This window comes from Mustela lutreola, chromosome 9 (assembly GCF_030435805.1).
Source record: "Mustela lutreola isolate mMusLut2 chromosome 9, mMusLut2.pri, whole genome shotgun sequence".
Lineage (NCBI taxonomy): Eukaryota > Metazoa > Chordata > Mammalia > Carnivora > Mustelidae > Mustela > Mustela lutreola.
In genome coordinates this window covers 125,556,028-125,570,990 of record NC_081298.1, presented here as the reverse complement: position 1 = coordinate 125,570,990, position 14,963 = coordinate 125,556,028, and the positions used below count along the sequence as shown (strand labels likewise).

Below are 14,963 nucleotides of genomic sequence, written 5' to 3'. Positions count from 1 at the left end.
AAACCACTGATCTTTCCAGAGCAGGTGTATGAACGCTCCTTTTCTGCATCTCAGCCTCTCTGGCATGTTCCAAGAATTTAGACCAGTAATTCTGAAAGGGACCCCAATCCAAACAGATCAAGAAGTCATTATCCTTTTTACCTCACCAAGCTCCAATCCCACGTATCACAAGACTTAACTTCATCCTATCAGATAAGCCCCGTTCTCATTTGCCCTCCGCCTTGAACCACAAAAGCATCCAGATCTGGGCAGCAGTCTTTGATCCACTGCTACCCAGTTCTGCAGTAGTACCTCTCACTGGCCACTGGCGCGGAAACACTCACATCGCAGACTCTGGACACCTCATCTCTTGGGATGGAAGTGGCACGGGGTATAGAAGCATGGCATAGATATAGGGAGCTACGAGTTCAGAATATAAAGGCTGTTTCAATGCATCAGCTCTGGGTTGAATCCCAGTTACATCCTTTCTGTTCATTTGTTAAGGGACCCCTCTAATCCCGAGTCTCCTGGCATGAGAAATGGAACTAATAATGCCATCCCCTTCAAAAGCTGTCTTTGAGATTAAATGACATAATGCATCTACAACCTTTTGCACGGTACCTGGCAGACGCATCCTGAGGAATCGGTTAGCTATCATTATTAGCCTTGTGATACCCCGTGCACATCATAGAGCCTATCTGGATTCAACCCGGGCTGCTGCAAAACGTATGAAAGCAACCGCCCTGCCTTCCTCCAGGGTCGTAAGTATTAAAAGAAGTATTCAGCCACACTTCACTCACAATCCAGGCGGGAGGAAGACCGCGACCCATAGGACCTCGACTTTGCGGAGGGCTCGTGGGCGTGGCTTCAGCTTGAGTTTGCATGCGACGACAGGATTGGTTGAAGAGAGGATTCGCGTCCTCTCGGCCCCGCCCTAGACGTCACGGCGCCTGCGCACGTTCTCTCTGCTTCACAGCGAAGCTATGTGGTGACTTTGCGAAGTGTGTCTCGCTGTACTCGCGTCAGCGGCAGTCGCTGCGGCAGCGTTACGGGTTGTCTAGGTAACCACGGGAGTTGTCGCTGATTGGTGGCATCCGAGAGACAGGTGTTCGTCTGGCAGTTGAAGCACCTGAGGACGCTGCTGAGCCCTCAGGTGAGGAGTTGCGTGCCTCTTCCCTCCCCCGCCAGCCTTAACGTTCCCAGAGAAGTGGGGGGAACTGAAATCTCACGATGGTGAGCGCCTACTGTATGCGGAATCTCTGCTCGGTCGGTAGTGTGCAGTAGCAGGACGGACCGCTAACCGCGGTAGCTTTCGTCCGTTTCCTTTGACATCAGTTGTGTACGAGGCCCCGTGCTGGGCGCACATGGAAACAGCGAACCTATGTCTGCGCCCAGATAAACGAGCGCTTTAGGTAAAAGCCCCCAAGACGGAGTGCGGAAGACCTCCCGTTCGTTCTGATGATGCAGATCTCAGATTCGGAAAAGGCTGGGCACCGGGAGAGGAACCATGCTGAAGAGAGGCTGGGTTTTGGAGCTAGGAGACCAGCACTCAAGCCGTAGTGCCAGCTGCACTTTCAATAAATGGTCCAATCCCGCTGACCTGAAGCCCTGGGCACACAGTCTCTGAGCGCCCACCCAGCGGCTTCATTGGGAAAATGGGAGTAACAATGATAGCAACCTGAGGGGGTTTGGGGGAAGAGTTCGCAAAAGCCTTCGCGAACTAAAAAGCCCTGTAGAATCTGATAGACGAGAGAGAACATTCAAAATAAAAAGGATAGACTCAGACAAAGCTAATGATAGTATCTGCCATTAGTGAATGTTTGCTATGTAGCCAGACAGCATCATTTAAAGAGTTAGGATTGTGGTTTGTGGAGTCAGACATACGGGGATATAAATCTTGGTTCCACCCCCTTACGAATGTGTATGTAAATTTGAGCCAATTACTTAACTTTTCTGAACCTCAGGTTCCCCATCTGTAAAATATGCATAATCATCTCTGTCTCAGCGTTATGAAGTAAAAGGACAATGCATATTGAGCATCTATCAAACTGCCTAGTCTATGGAAAGATCTTGTTAAAGGTTAGTTTTTATTATTCTACTCCCGGTCCCCATTGAATCCTCATGCAGTGCTATGAGGGATGAGGAAGACTTCACAGTGAATGTGGTATTAGGAGAATAGAGGGAAATTAGAACAAAAGAGAGAAGTGCTCATTGCTCAGGAAACTGCCCCCGAAATTGTAATTTAAAAATTCCTTTACCCTAATGGAATAATTGGAAGTGAAAATCCCCTTCAGTCTTTCAAAATAGGATGTCATGATACAGGGTAGAGCAAAGGCCCAGGATTGGCAAAATGATGAAGGAAGATGATGAGCTAGGAAAACGAGGAACCCTCAGGCCTTCAAACCTAATTTAATCAAGCGGTGGTTGGGGGGGTAAAGGTGGTGGTGAGGCTGTTTTCTGACTCTGAGGATTTTGATGGGGGGAGGGGGAAAAAAAGGCCTTTTAAACCTGGGACTTTGGAGGTACCTGGGTTAGGAGTGACAAGTAACAAAGTTTCAAACCAGAGCTCTGGAGCCCTAGTAATTAATCACACAATTGGCTAATTTAGAGGCTAAATGTTTTATTTCAAGGAGGGAAGTACCTAGTGAAGAACCGTTGAGGACCAGGTGGTGGACAGAGGTGGAAGAGAATAGTCGACTGGGAGATGATCACTTCAAAATTGGACATCTGAGCAGTGCGTAGTTTGGGGGGGGTGATTAAAAAAAATAAGCTGGTGGCACTTTCATCTTAAATCTCAACTCTGATTGTTTTACTCCCCATTCCAGAACTTTCACTGTCTTTTTCCTACCAAATAAGCCTAAACACCTTGGCCAAATTTCAAAGTTTTTTTGCGCTGGCCTCCCTGTTTTTCCTGCCTTACTTCTTCTGTTCTAGTTGCAAGATAGTTTCAGCTGTATTAAATTACTGTCTCTTAATGAGATTTGCCTTTGCTCCTATCATTCCTTCTTCTTCAGATAACTTCCCCTATTTAACTACATCCAATTCTTCAAACCTTAAAGTTGGTCATTTAAACATAAAACGATTTCAGATTTCAGGCTTCCCCAAACTATCATCGTGCTTTGTACAGGCCTCTCTAATGGGATTTTTCCTGTTTGCACATGTTATTAGCCTGGGGACAGGGACCGTATTTTGCTCTTTGTCTTCCTCTCAGCCCCTGACTACATGCCTTTCTCAGTGTGGTATTCAAAAAATATTGAATGAGGAGTGCTTGGGTGGCTAACTCATGAAGTGTCTTCAGCTAGGTCATGATCCAGGGTCATGGGATTGAGTCCCACATTGGGCTCCCTGCTCACTGGGAAGCCTGCTTCTCCCTCTTGCTCCCCCTTCTTGTGTTCCCTTTCTCGCTGTCTCTCTGTCAAATAAATAAATAAAACCTTTAAAAAATAATATTGAATGAAAAAAATGTATATATTGAAAAATGTATATATTGAATGAATGGCCGAATACCAGAACCTATTAAAAAAGAAGAAACTTATCAGACCAATTGATTTTATTTCAGTTGAGCTATGAGGGAGCAAGGCCATTGCAAGGGCACATCAGTACACTTGATTCTGCATGTCACCTCCAAGTGTATTTGCATTATGGGTTTCTAAAGCACCTTGTTCTCCTGGGCCAGAGTTTTATAGCCTTGGAGACCAGGATGCATCTTTTGTTTTAAGGACTATGATGTGGAGATTTGACCAAAGTCACAGTAGAGCTAATGGACCCAAAATTATTTGTCACTCTAGACGAACAGCTGCGCTTATTTTTGCCGCCTCTGCCTCTGCAGGATGGAGCTGCAAAGGTGACCTGCATGGCTTGGTCCCAGAACAATGCCAAGTTTGCGGTCTGCACAATGGACCCAGTGGTGTTGCTATACGATGACATGGGGAGCGGAGAGACAAATTCCCCACCAAACCAGCTACCTTGAAGGTGAAGAGAGTACTCTGTGTGTCAACCTGTTCATGGGGTCTTAGGAATCTGGAAAACTTCCTAACTAACTTCCCCAGCCATCTGCCTAGGAAATGGCCTGCCCCATCTTTTCTCAAGATAAATCCCTCACGCTCAATAGAGTCACACAAACACCTTTTCTTCCCTTTTCTCTACCATGTGTGCTCATGACTTTTGTTTTTCTTTTCCATTTTTAACTCGTAGTATGGCAGGAAGAGCTATATGGTGAAGGGCATGGCTTTTTCTCCCGATTCCACTAAAATTGCCATAGGACAGACCGACAGCATCATCTATGTGTACAAGATAGGCGAAGATTGGTGAGGATAGAGACTGGGAGGTGGGGGTGACCTGGAAAAGAAGGGGAAGGCAGGAAGAAATGTCTCACTGGGGAAAGGGGAGAAGAGAAGGTGATGGTCCAGGCTGGGACGTGGAGAGCAAAGGCCTTCCCGAGTCTGTTGCTGATTCCCTATCTGTGCCTGCCTCGTGTTGTGAGATCCCATCCCTGGGGGAATCAGCCTAAGGTCAGCATGAGGACCTGTGATGGGAGCCCTTGGTGACACAGCATCTTTGTTCCTGTTCTAAAACTGCTCGGGCTCCATTTTATGCCTCCTTTCAAGGCTCTTATGGCAGGGTAGGCAACATTAGGGGGAGCAGGGAACGTATCAGGTCTTTCTTCCCTTCTCCCAGCATCACGTGTGGCACTTTCTTTATGAAAGTGTTTTTAATGTGTTTTCCCTCCTTTTATTTGGCAGGGGTGACAAGAAAGTCATCTGTAACAAATTCATCTAGACGGTAAAGTTCAGACCTTTCTCGGGGAGATTTGGATGAGCAAACCTATATCAATATGGCTACCTGTAAATGTAACCGGAAGTTGCATTTTTCACTTGTCCATCTGACCTTTCCAGCTGAGAGGATGGAGGATGGTGCTGCGTGGCTGCCCCTCCTCCTTGCTTTCCCCCGTGAGCCTGGCTGTGTCCTCTTCTCCGCTTAGGCGACTGGGGCGATGGCAAGTGGCAGGGGTTCAGTTTGTTATAAGTGCGCTGGGCGACATGGACAGGGTTATCCTTTTCATGATTTCCTCCTTGCAGAGTGCTGTCACCTGTCTGCAGTGGCCAGCAGAGCGGCACATCATTGTTTTTGGACTGGCTGAAGGGAAGGTAAAGGAGGAAGAGAAACACAGGAGAGGCTGTGGGTGGGGATAACGGTTCTGGAGAGAGAAATACAGTTAAATGTCTCCCTTAGGGTCAAGTTATATATTGGGGGAGAAAATGGAAGGACCGTTTTTTTGTTATTTCTTTTTCTTTCCTTAGGATCTGGGTGGGATTGAAAGGAACCTTGTATCCATTTTCCCATTTTCAGGTTTCTTTAGAAAACACTAAAACTAATAAATCATCTACCATCTATGGGACAGATTCTTACATGGTATCACTGACAACAAAGTGAGTAAGGAAGAGCAGTATCCCAAGCTGAGAGACATAGGAAGAAGCGATGGGGAAGTCGGGACTGGGAGACTATAATATGGAAGATGGGGAGGACTGGTAGCAGGGAGCCCAGGTAGGGTAATCTTTGACATAGAAGTGTGATTTCTTGGTGAGACAGAGTAATGAATTTATTTCATTTGAGCTATGAGGGAGCAAGGCCATTGCAAGGGCCCATCGGTACACTTCATTCTGTGAGTCACCTTGAAGTGTATTTGCATTATGGGTTTCTAAAGCACCTTGTTCTCCTGGGCCAGAGGTTTATAGCTGTGGAGACCAGGGTGCATCTTTTGTTTTAAGGACTATGAAGTGGAGAATTGACCAAAGTCACAGTAGAGCTAAAGGAACCAAAATTCTTTTGTCACTCTAGACGAACAGCTGCGCTTATTTTTGCCCCCTCTGCCTCTGCAGGATGGAGCTGCAAAGGTGACTTGCATGGCTTGGTCCCAGAACAATGCCAAGTTTGCGGTCTGCACAGTGTACCGAGTGGTGGTGCTATATGATACATGGGGAGCGGAGAGATAAATTCTCCACCAAACCAGCTGACATGAAGGTGAAGAGAGTACTCTGTGTGTCAACCTATTCATGGGGTCTGTAGTCTCATTGGAGACTATAATATGGAAGATGGGGTGGACTGGTAGCAGGGAGCCCAGGTAGGGTAATGTTTGACACAGAAGCAGGATTTATTGGGGAGACAGAGTAATCTCTTCCTCTTCCTTTAATTCACACACTTGTTTAGTTCCTCTGGGAAAGGAATTCTCTCTGGTCATGCAGATGGCACCATTGTTAGGTATTTCCTCGAAGATGAAGGCTCTGGAGAGTCACGGGTATGACGAAAGGATGCTGTGAGATGGGGGTAAAGAAATCCAAGATCCCTCCTAGGGGAGGTTGAACATTAAGATTGAGGTGGTTGGCGGGGGCACATTTAGATGCATTCACAGAGAAGATTTTTATTCGGGAGGCCACAGCTTAATATTTGTGGGCAATGAGGAATCGAGGGGATAGGATTCTGAGAGTAAGGGAAAGTGAAAATTATTATCTATGTAAAAAGTGTATTTATATGTATAAATCATTTAAAAAAGTCATTCTCAAGAGAGGAAAGGGAAAAGGTGGGGGATACAAGGAATATTTATGTTTTACTTGATGTACTTCTCTATTGTTTGAAGAACTTTCCTTAAGAATTACTCATAGAGGGGTGCCTGGCAGGCTCAGTTGGTGGATCATGTGACTCTTGATCTCAGGGTTGTGAGTTTGAGTACCACATTAGGTGTAGAGATGCCTTAAATAACTAAAATTTAAAAAGAAAGAAAAAGAAAGAAAGTAACCCCTTTCTGCCTGGATGGCTTTCTGCAAACTAGGAAAATTCTGGCCTTAGCCTACAGCACTCTCCTCTTGAAACTAGAGAATCTCTTCTTCCCTTTTGACTCCAACCTAAAAATATGACATTAAAGGCAGGAAAGAGAAATTCGTACTTTATTGGAAGCCAAAAGAGTTTAAAAAAAAAGAATTACTCATGTAATAATTAAATTTATTTCTTCTGTAAAGAAAGAGTTGTATGCTCCATGTGGACCTACCCAGTGTTAGATAATGTAGGATATGTCCCTTTGGGGGCCTTATAGATGTTTACTAAAGAACTCAACATACAAGCCTTTTGAGGTTTCCTCTTGCGGACAATGTCAGATGTGTGTGTGTATGTCATACATACGTGTGTAAGAGTATAAAACCTAACGACAGTTTGTGAAGTTGTCTAGATTAGGATGTGCTTGGGTGGGAAAATGTTGGAAGATTTATACAGGGTATAAATTTTTCCTAGAAAGGAAGAACCTCTGGCTGAGGCTGTCAGAGTCAGAGCGATTGGAACCCTTTACTTCTGTCTTAGGGGAAGTCGGTTATCCACCCATGCCCGCCCTATGCCTTGGCTTGGGCAACCAACAGCATCGTGGCTGCAGGCTGTGATCGCAGAATTGTAGCCTATGGAAAGGAAGGCCACGTGCTACAAACTTTTGATTACAGCCGTGACCCTCAGGAGCGGGAGTTCACCACCTCTGCTGCAAGCCCTGGGGGCCAGTCTGTTGTGTTGGGAAGTTATGACAGGTGGGTCCCTTTCCATATGCATCTTCTGCCTACTTTCCCTGTGTACACTTGCTCTAGCCCACTTATTTTCAACCAGAGTGGGAGAATGGTTGGAAAGCAAGTATAGGTTTGAAGAGATCCTCAGGTTTTAATTCACTCACTTCCCTTTTCCTGCTCCCACCATCTGTTGGGACTCTGGCAGTTCCACAATACACCAGGATTTTGTGTCTCTGTGCCTCTGCCTGGGACTCCACAGTGGAATTCATCTCCACTCTCTTTGTATTACCATTGCCTCTTTTCAGACCACTGGCTCAGTGTTTGTCGCATGATATTACACTTTGGTGTTTATAGTTAACTGGCTAAACTGAAATGCCCATGAGAAGAGGGCCTATTCGCTTTTGTTTTTGTTTTTGTTTTTTTGAAATCTCCGGTGGCTAAATTAGCATGCAGTACATAATGTATGCTTAAGTGTTTGGTGAAGGAAGGAAGGAAGGAAGGGATGGATGATGGAAGGGTGAATTAAATAAATAAAATAAATAAAGGGCCCCGGTTCCCTCACATCAGCTTTATTAGTCCTGTCCTTTTATCCCCTTCGATGTCATCTGGGTCTCTTCCTTCGGTTTTCTGTTTCTTTTTCCTTCTTTCTCCCTTGCTAACAGCTCATTTTTCTCACCAGCCATGATCTCCTTTTGTTTTCCCCACTCCTATCGCTCTCACCCCATTTTACTTTTGGCTTGATTTTCCCACCTTCCTTCCTTTGAACCTTTGTGTCCTCTCCTATGAGATTCCCTAGCATGTGTGTTCTCTCTCACTTCCTCTCTTCTCTACTACAGCGAGACTCATTGCCTTCTGTTACGCACCCATTTCCACCCTTTTGCTCAGTTTCCATCTCTTCTGAAATCCACCTCCTTAATTTCAGACTTCGGGTACTCAACTGGAGCCCTCGAAGAAGCATCTGGGAAGAGGCAAAGCGCAAGGAGATTGCCAACGTATATACCGTCACTGCCTTGGCCTGGAAACGGGATGGCTCGACTCTGTGCGGTGCGTTTTACTAGTAATCCCTTTCTGCCTGGGTGACTTTCTCCAACCTAGGAAAAATCCGGCCTTACCCTAAAGCACTCTCCCTGAAACTAGAGACTCTCCTCTTCCCATTGACTTCAACCTAAAAATAGGACATTAACGGCAGGAAAGAGAAATTCACACTTTATGGGAAGCCAAAAGAGACAAAGAATTCTGTAGGCGGGGCTGATTTCTCCCTTTCCTCCCATCACTATCCTGGCGTCCTGTGAGTGCCACCTCTTTCCATCTGGTACTTCCCCAAACTGCCAGCCCTTTTACTGCTAACTCTGTCCTAGATTCTAGAACTTGGGTTTCAAGGGTGTCTCCAGATATCCTTCTGATGCCTGTTACCTTTTATGTTGTCGCTTTCCCTTCTAGGGCACACTCTGGTGGAGTGGAACAGTTTGCTGCCTCCGGAGAAGCATTTACAAGAATGAGTTTGAGTTGACATGTGTGGGACCTAGCCAGGTAAGCAGCTGATAGCCTGCTGCACCAAAATCTCCTTCTGGACACTGCCACAGTGCCAAATTGAACCCCTGGCAGAGCTGTTCTGGAGAACAGAGTGTATCAGGCAACTCTTTGGCAACTTTCCTGCTATAGCCCATCCCGTTTATTGTAAGAAAAGATTTAAACACCAAATTGAAGGGGTACAGAGATCGCCACTTCCATCTTCCTGGTTTAAAACTTTACTACCTGGGGCGCCTGGATAGCTCAGTCTTAAGTGTTGGACTCTTGATTTCAGCTCACGCCATGATCTCAGGCTTGTGAGATCAAGCACCCCGAGGGGCTCCATGCTGGGCATGGAGTCTGTTGAAGATTCTCTCTTTCCCTCTCCCTCTGCCCCACCCGTGTCTCCATCCCTCTCTAAAACAAAACAGAAAAAGCTTTATTACCTGTATGTTGTTAACTGGAGAGTTTAGAATTACGCAGGTGCATGACATTGCTTTAGGGCCTCTGAACTCACCGTGTTTGACATTGCAAGGTAATTTCTTAGTTCCTGAGCCCACTTTTCTGTTTTCTCTCCCTCTGTCCTTTTTTCCTTCCATTTATTATTCATTGGTTCTTTCATTCTTTTTCTCTTTTTTAAAATTTTGTTCACTTATTTGACAGAGTGTCCGCACAGGAGCAGGGGAACGCCAGAGGGAGAGGGAGCACAAGCTGGATGATGATATGATCCGCCTGGTAGGGAAGCACCACCCAGATCTCCTCAGTGACACACACCTACGCCTGGGCAAGGTGAGCCCTTCTCCGGTCTCGGCCATCTCTTCCCCGAACAGGCCCCACGTCCCCCTCGCCCCATCCTGACCCTCCTTTCGCCAGGAGCTGGAGGCCGAGTATCACTACCTCGAGGCTCAGGAGTGGACGGCAACAGTGAACATGGACCGGTCCAATGGGCTTTGGGAGGAGGCCTACCGGGTAAGGAGTCCAGGTCACTCTGTGGATACGCCCGTCCTTCTTCCCCACTCTCAAGTGACGCATTCTGAACTGGTCGTGGGTCTCTATGAAAAACACCCATACCGACAGGCAAAATTTCACATGCGGTAGGAGGGGTCTGTGGACTACCTGAAGTCCATCCTTGGACCCTGAGCGGGCTAAGGCTAACAGACCCCAAAACTGAGCTGTATCCCTGTTCTAGTAGAAAGACCTGACCTTTGTCAACGCTGCAATCCGGTCAGAGAGGGGAAGGGAGCAGCCCTGTGGCCCTGCATGGGAGGATTGCCAAATGGCTTTGCTTCACAGGTGGCCAAGGCTCACGGAGGAGCTGATGCCCACAAGCACGTGGCCTATCTGTGGGCAAAGAGCCTGGGAGGAGCATCCTCAGTGAGACTGCTCACTAAGCTCGGACTCCAGGCAGCTGCCGTGGACCACGCCGCCGACAACTGATGAAGCCCCACGCTTCTCTCCCCTGGACCCTTTCGAGACAGAGCTTCTACATAGACAAGGAAAACGGCTGTATAGCTGAGAAGTGTTTCTGAAAATGGAGGCAGGAGTGAAGAAATCCTTGGAAGAACGTGATGGAGAGGCAAGGAATGAATCAGTAGCTCTGCCCCTGTTCCCCGGGGCCTCAGAACAGTGTTTAGCTGTTCTAAGAAGATGGAAAGTGATCCGCGTTTTTCCTTCTTTTTCAAAAAGACCTTTTTAAGCAATTACTATAGCCAGTGTGGGGCTTGAACTCAACCTCAGATCAAGGGTCCCTCATTCTACAGACTGAGCCAGGCAGGTGCCCCAGAGAGAAGAGCTTTTAAAGTGAAGGTGCACTAAGCCAGTAATTGACTTCTGAGTAACAGAAGTGGGCTTCTGTTAAATGCAAAAAGAGCTTTTCTTAAGCAAATGTTACAAAGACCAGTAATAATCCTGCATGGAGTCAGATGGCTGAGGGTAGTCAATGTTTTAGAGAGACAGTTTTTCTGCTAGTATAAATGTGGCTCAGGAGGAAGTGGTGGAGAACCCAGAGCCCTCGCTCCCGAGGCAGAGTAGTGCTGGGAGGCTCACTGCGGTCCCCTGCCTCGCGCCCATCCCATTCCTTTATGCCCACTGGTCGCAGGAAGCACAGGCTTTTCCAAGTGTCCCCTGACCCCGTCCTCCTTTACGTGTCTGTGTGCTTCTGTGTCACTTCACATGGGTTGTCTTCTCAGTCTGTCCTTTCCCTCCCCTGGCCCCGTCTCTACCCTATTTGTTTTCTCTTGCCCTGCTCCGCCTCTTATAAAATGAAAGTACTGAGTAGGCAGACCTTACCTACACCTTCCATTTCAGCTCATTTGAATTTGCTTTTGAACTCTCCCGGCTGGCCCTCAAGCACAAAACCCCTGAGATGCATCTCCCATATGCTATGTACCTGCTCCTCCTCCCTTGCTTTTAACCTGGACCTCCTCCTGTCTCCCGGCTGCCATGATGGCAATCTGCTTCTGATCGTGTGCGGCTGCCCTTCTGTCCCTACAGGGTAAATTTGAAGAGGCCAAAGCTGAATTCATCAGGGCTGGTACGCCCAAGGAAGCAGTCCTCATGTGAGTTACCCGTCAATTCCTTACACCCGTCCTCCCAACCGCAGCCCGAGGACCTGGCATGGCCACCTTCACCTGAACCTAGTACCAATAAATCTTCTACCCCCTCTGATATGGCTGTCTGTCTCCCACTATTGAGGCCTCAGTCCTGTGCTGAGCCTCCTGTGTCCTCTTCTGGGAGCAGATTCGTCCATAACCAGGCCTGGGAAGCAGCTCAGCAAGTGGCCGAGGCCCACGATCCTGACACTGTCGCCGAGGCGCTTGTGGGGCAGGCCCGGGGGGCCTTGGAGGAGAAGGACATTCAGAAAGCAGAAGGGCTGCTGCTTCGGGCCCAGAGACCGGGCCTGCCCTTCAATTATTATGAGGTAGGGCAAGAGAATGTAAGAACCCACAGAGCACTACACTAACCAATACTACTGGGAAAGATCCAGAGAGTTAGCACTGGAGAGGGGGAAGGAGACAAGGAGGAGAAGAGAGGTGCAAGGACCTAGGGATCCGTGGCCCATAGTATAGAGCACCTGTGTGGCAGTGGGAAGGTGTCATGCCGGCCTCTGCCTTCCTGATACCTGGAAATCTGAGCAGGAGGCTGGATTATGGAGCGACGCTCTGTGGATCTACAAGGACTATATGCGGGGTCAGCTGGAGGTTCTGAGGGAAGAGTATGAGCGGGAGGCTACCAAGAAAGGGGCCAGGTATGACGCCAGGAAGCAGCAAGTGTGGGCAGGGCTGGAGCTTGGGTCACAAGGTGTGCACGGGATAGGCCACGCTGCCCAGCTTGTCCTGGTCACGTGTACTCTCATCTCAGGGGCATGGAGGGGTTCGTGGACCAAGCTCGCCAGTGGGAGCAGGCTGGAGAGTATAGCCGTGCCGTCGACTGCTACCTCAAGGTGCGGGGCTCAGGCAGCAGCAGCCTGGAGGAAAAGTGCTGGATGAAGGTGAGGCGGGCTCCACCCTTCCTGGCTGCCCACTTCCCGGACCGCCCTCACAGCCAGCATTCCTCCTCAGACATTGCTTTTTCCTCCTGGGCCTCTCATTTTCACTCAGGCGACAGGTACCTGCTGAGTGCTTGCTAGATGCTAGAGCCAGAACTATGAAAACTATAAAAGGGGATCTGAGGCAGAACGCCTAACAGACTGAAATTGGGGGAGGTTGGACACCACTGTGGCTCAGCTAATTGAGTACCTCGGTGAAGATAAAGGATGTGATTTGAAGTGGAGTTCAGAGGCCGGTGAGGTCCCGACTGAGACGGAGGGAGGCTCTGTGAGGGAGGGGGCAGACCTGGGACCAGAGCTGGAAGGGCAAATCCAGAGGCCGGAGCTGGGGCCAGAAGGAAGCCAGGAAGAAAGCAGAGTCTCCTCCTCTAGATGAAAGCTCCTAAAGAGAAGAATCTAGCCGGTTAAGCCAAGTCAGTAGGTTTCATCAATTCCTAAACATATATATAATCACATTTTATTATCTTAGAAATTGGGTTGCATATCAAGTTTTATATATTTTTTTAAATTTTTATTTATTTATTTGACACAGAGAGAGAGATCACAAGTAGGCAGAGAGGCAGGCAGAGAGAGAGGGTGAAGCAGGCTCCCTGCTGAGCAGAGAGCCTGATGCAGGGCTCCATCCCAGGACCCTGAGATCATGACCCAAGCGAAGGCAGAGGGTTAACTCGCTGAGCCATTCAGGCGCCCCTGCATGTGAAGTTTTAAATGATGTATCTGGGGTACCTGGGTGACTTGGTGGGTAAAGCATCTGACTCTTATTAATTTTCGGCTCAGCACGTGAACTAGGATTGTGAGATCAAGTTCTGCATTGGACTCTGCACTGGGTGCGGATCTGCCTTAGATTCGCTCTTCTTCTCCCTCTGCCACACCCCACTCGTGCTATCTAAAACAAAGTAAATGATGCATCTTTGATTCAGAGAAATACGGTATTAGGAGTTTGAGGGGGATGTGGATTCAGAGCTGCAGATCCTAGGTCTCAAGGTCTGCATCTGCCTGGCAGCTTCCTAGGGGGCTGTGGCTGGAGTGAGTCACCTGACACAACTCCTTCCTCTGAGACCCCGCCACGGGAAGCTGTAGGTGGGGTTTAGAGCCCCAAACATGGCTTCAGGGCCCCTTCCTCCTGTTTCATCCCTTTGCGCGACACCCAATATCCCTTCAACCTCCGTTCCCCCCTCCAGCACGACGAGTGGGCTTCTAGGTGCAGATCAATTATCGCCCCTTTATTTACTTAGAGAAATTACAGACCCACTCCCACCTCCCTTCCGCCAGGTAGAGCGGCATAGAGGCTCTGAGTGCTGAGGGTGCTGGTATCAAAGGCAGTGGCCAAGTAGGAAAGAAGCCACCAAAGGGGCAGGTCGGTGAAGGCTTGATCCAGTCAGTGAATAATGGGGACGAATCTCTTCTCATCTGTTAGCTGCAGGCCTCTAAACTTGGCCTGTTTTGGAGTATTTTGTGTGTGGTCCCTAGGAGACGTGTTTGAGGAGCCCTTGCAATTTTCAGACAGATCATGTCTGAGCCACACCCTGGGGCAGCTGTGCTGGAGTCTCTCCTTAGCGGGACTGTGATGGGTTCTCACAGAGAGATGCGTTTTCCCACACCAACTGTATTGGCCCGTTTCAGACTGGTTCTGTTGGTTCTGCTCAGAATGACTGTCTCTGTTCCTCTCAGAGGGACTGCGTCCATTTCTTTCAGAGGGACTACAGTGAGTTCTCTCTGAGAAACTGCGACCAATCTTCTCAGAGGGTCTGTGCTGTCTTCTTTCAATAGGGCTATGTAGTCTCACCTCCAAGACATGGAGATGGATTTTCCCACATGAACTGTACTGGCCCCTTTTAAATTGGTTCTGTTGGCTCTGCTCAGAATGACTGTGTCTGTTCCTCTCAGAGGGACCGCATCCATTTCTTTCAGAGGGACTACAAAGATTTGTCTCTGAGGAACTGCAACCACTCCTCTCAGAGGGCCTGTGCTGTCTTCTCTCAATAGGGCTGTGTCCTCTCACTTCCAAGGGACTGATATCGGTTTTCCCACACCAACTGTACTGGCCCCTTTCAGATTGGTTCTGATAGCTCTGCTCAGAATGACTGTCTCTGTTCCTCTCAGAGGGACTGTGTCCATTTCTTTCTGGCGGACTACCATGAGTTCTATCTGAGGAACTGCCACCACTCCTCTCAGAGGACCTGTGCTGTCTTCCCTCAGTAGGGCTGTGTCCTCTCACCTCCAAGACATGGAGAAAAGTTTTCCCACATGAACTGTACTAGCCCCTTTCAAATTGGTTCGATGGCTCTGCTCAGAATGACTGTCTCTGTTCCTCTCAGAGGGACTGCATCCATTTCTTTCAGAGGGACTACAGTGAGGAACTGCGACCACTCCTCTCAGAGGGCCAGTAC

At 48.2% G+C, this 14,963-nt stretch overlaps 1 protein-coding gene and 1 pseudogene across 1 annotated transcript; both read left to right on the top strand.

Annotated features, from left to right (window-relative positions):
* The first annotated feature begins 3,808 nt into the window (after positions 1-3,808).
* LOC131807259 (intraflagellar transport protein 172 homolog) lies at positions 3,809-8,584 on the top strand (annotated as a pseudogene).
* A 2,916-nt stretch (positions 8,585-11,500) lies between these two features.
* Positions 11,501-12,718, top strand: LOC131807258 (intraflagellar transport protein 172 homolog). Its single transcript, XM_059132422.1, has 4 exons — positions 11,501-11,584; positions 11,766-11,946; positions 12,164-12,273; positions 12,387-12,718. Exons 3-4 carry the CDS (start codon positions 12,209-12,211, stop codon positions 12,652-12,654), a joined length of 333 nt encoding a protein of 110 aa, XP_058988405.1. The 5' UTR covers positions 11,501-11,584; positions 11,766-11,946; positions 12,164-12,208; the 3' UTR covers positions 12,655-12,718.
* The last annotated feature ends 2,245 nt before the right edge of the window (positions 12,719-14,963 follow it).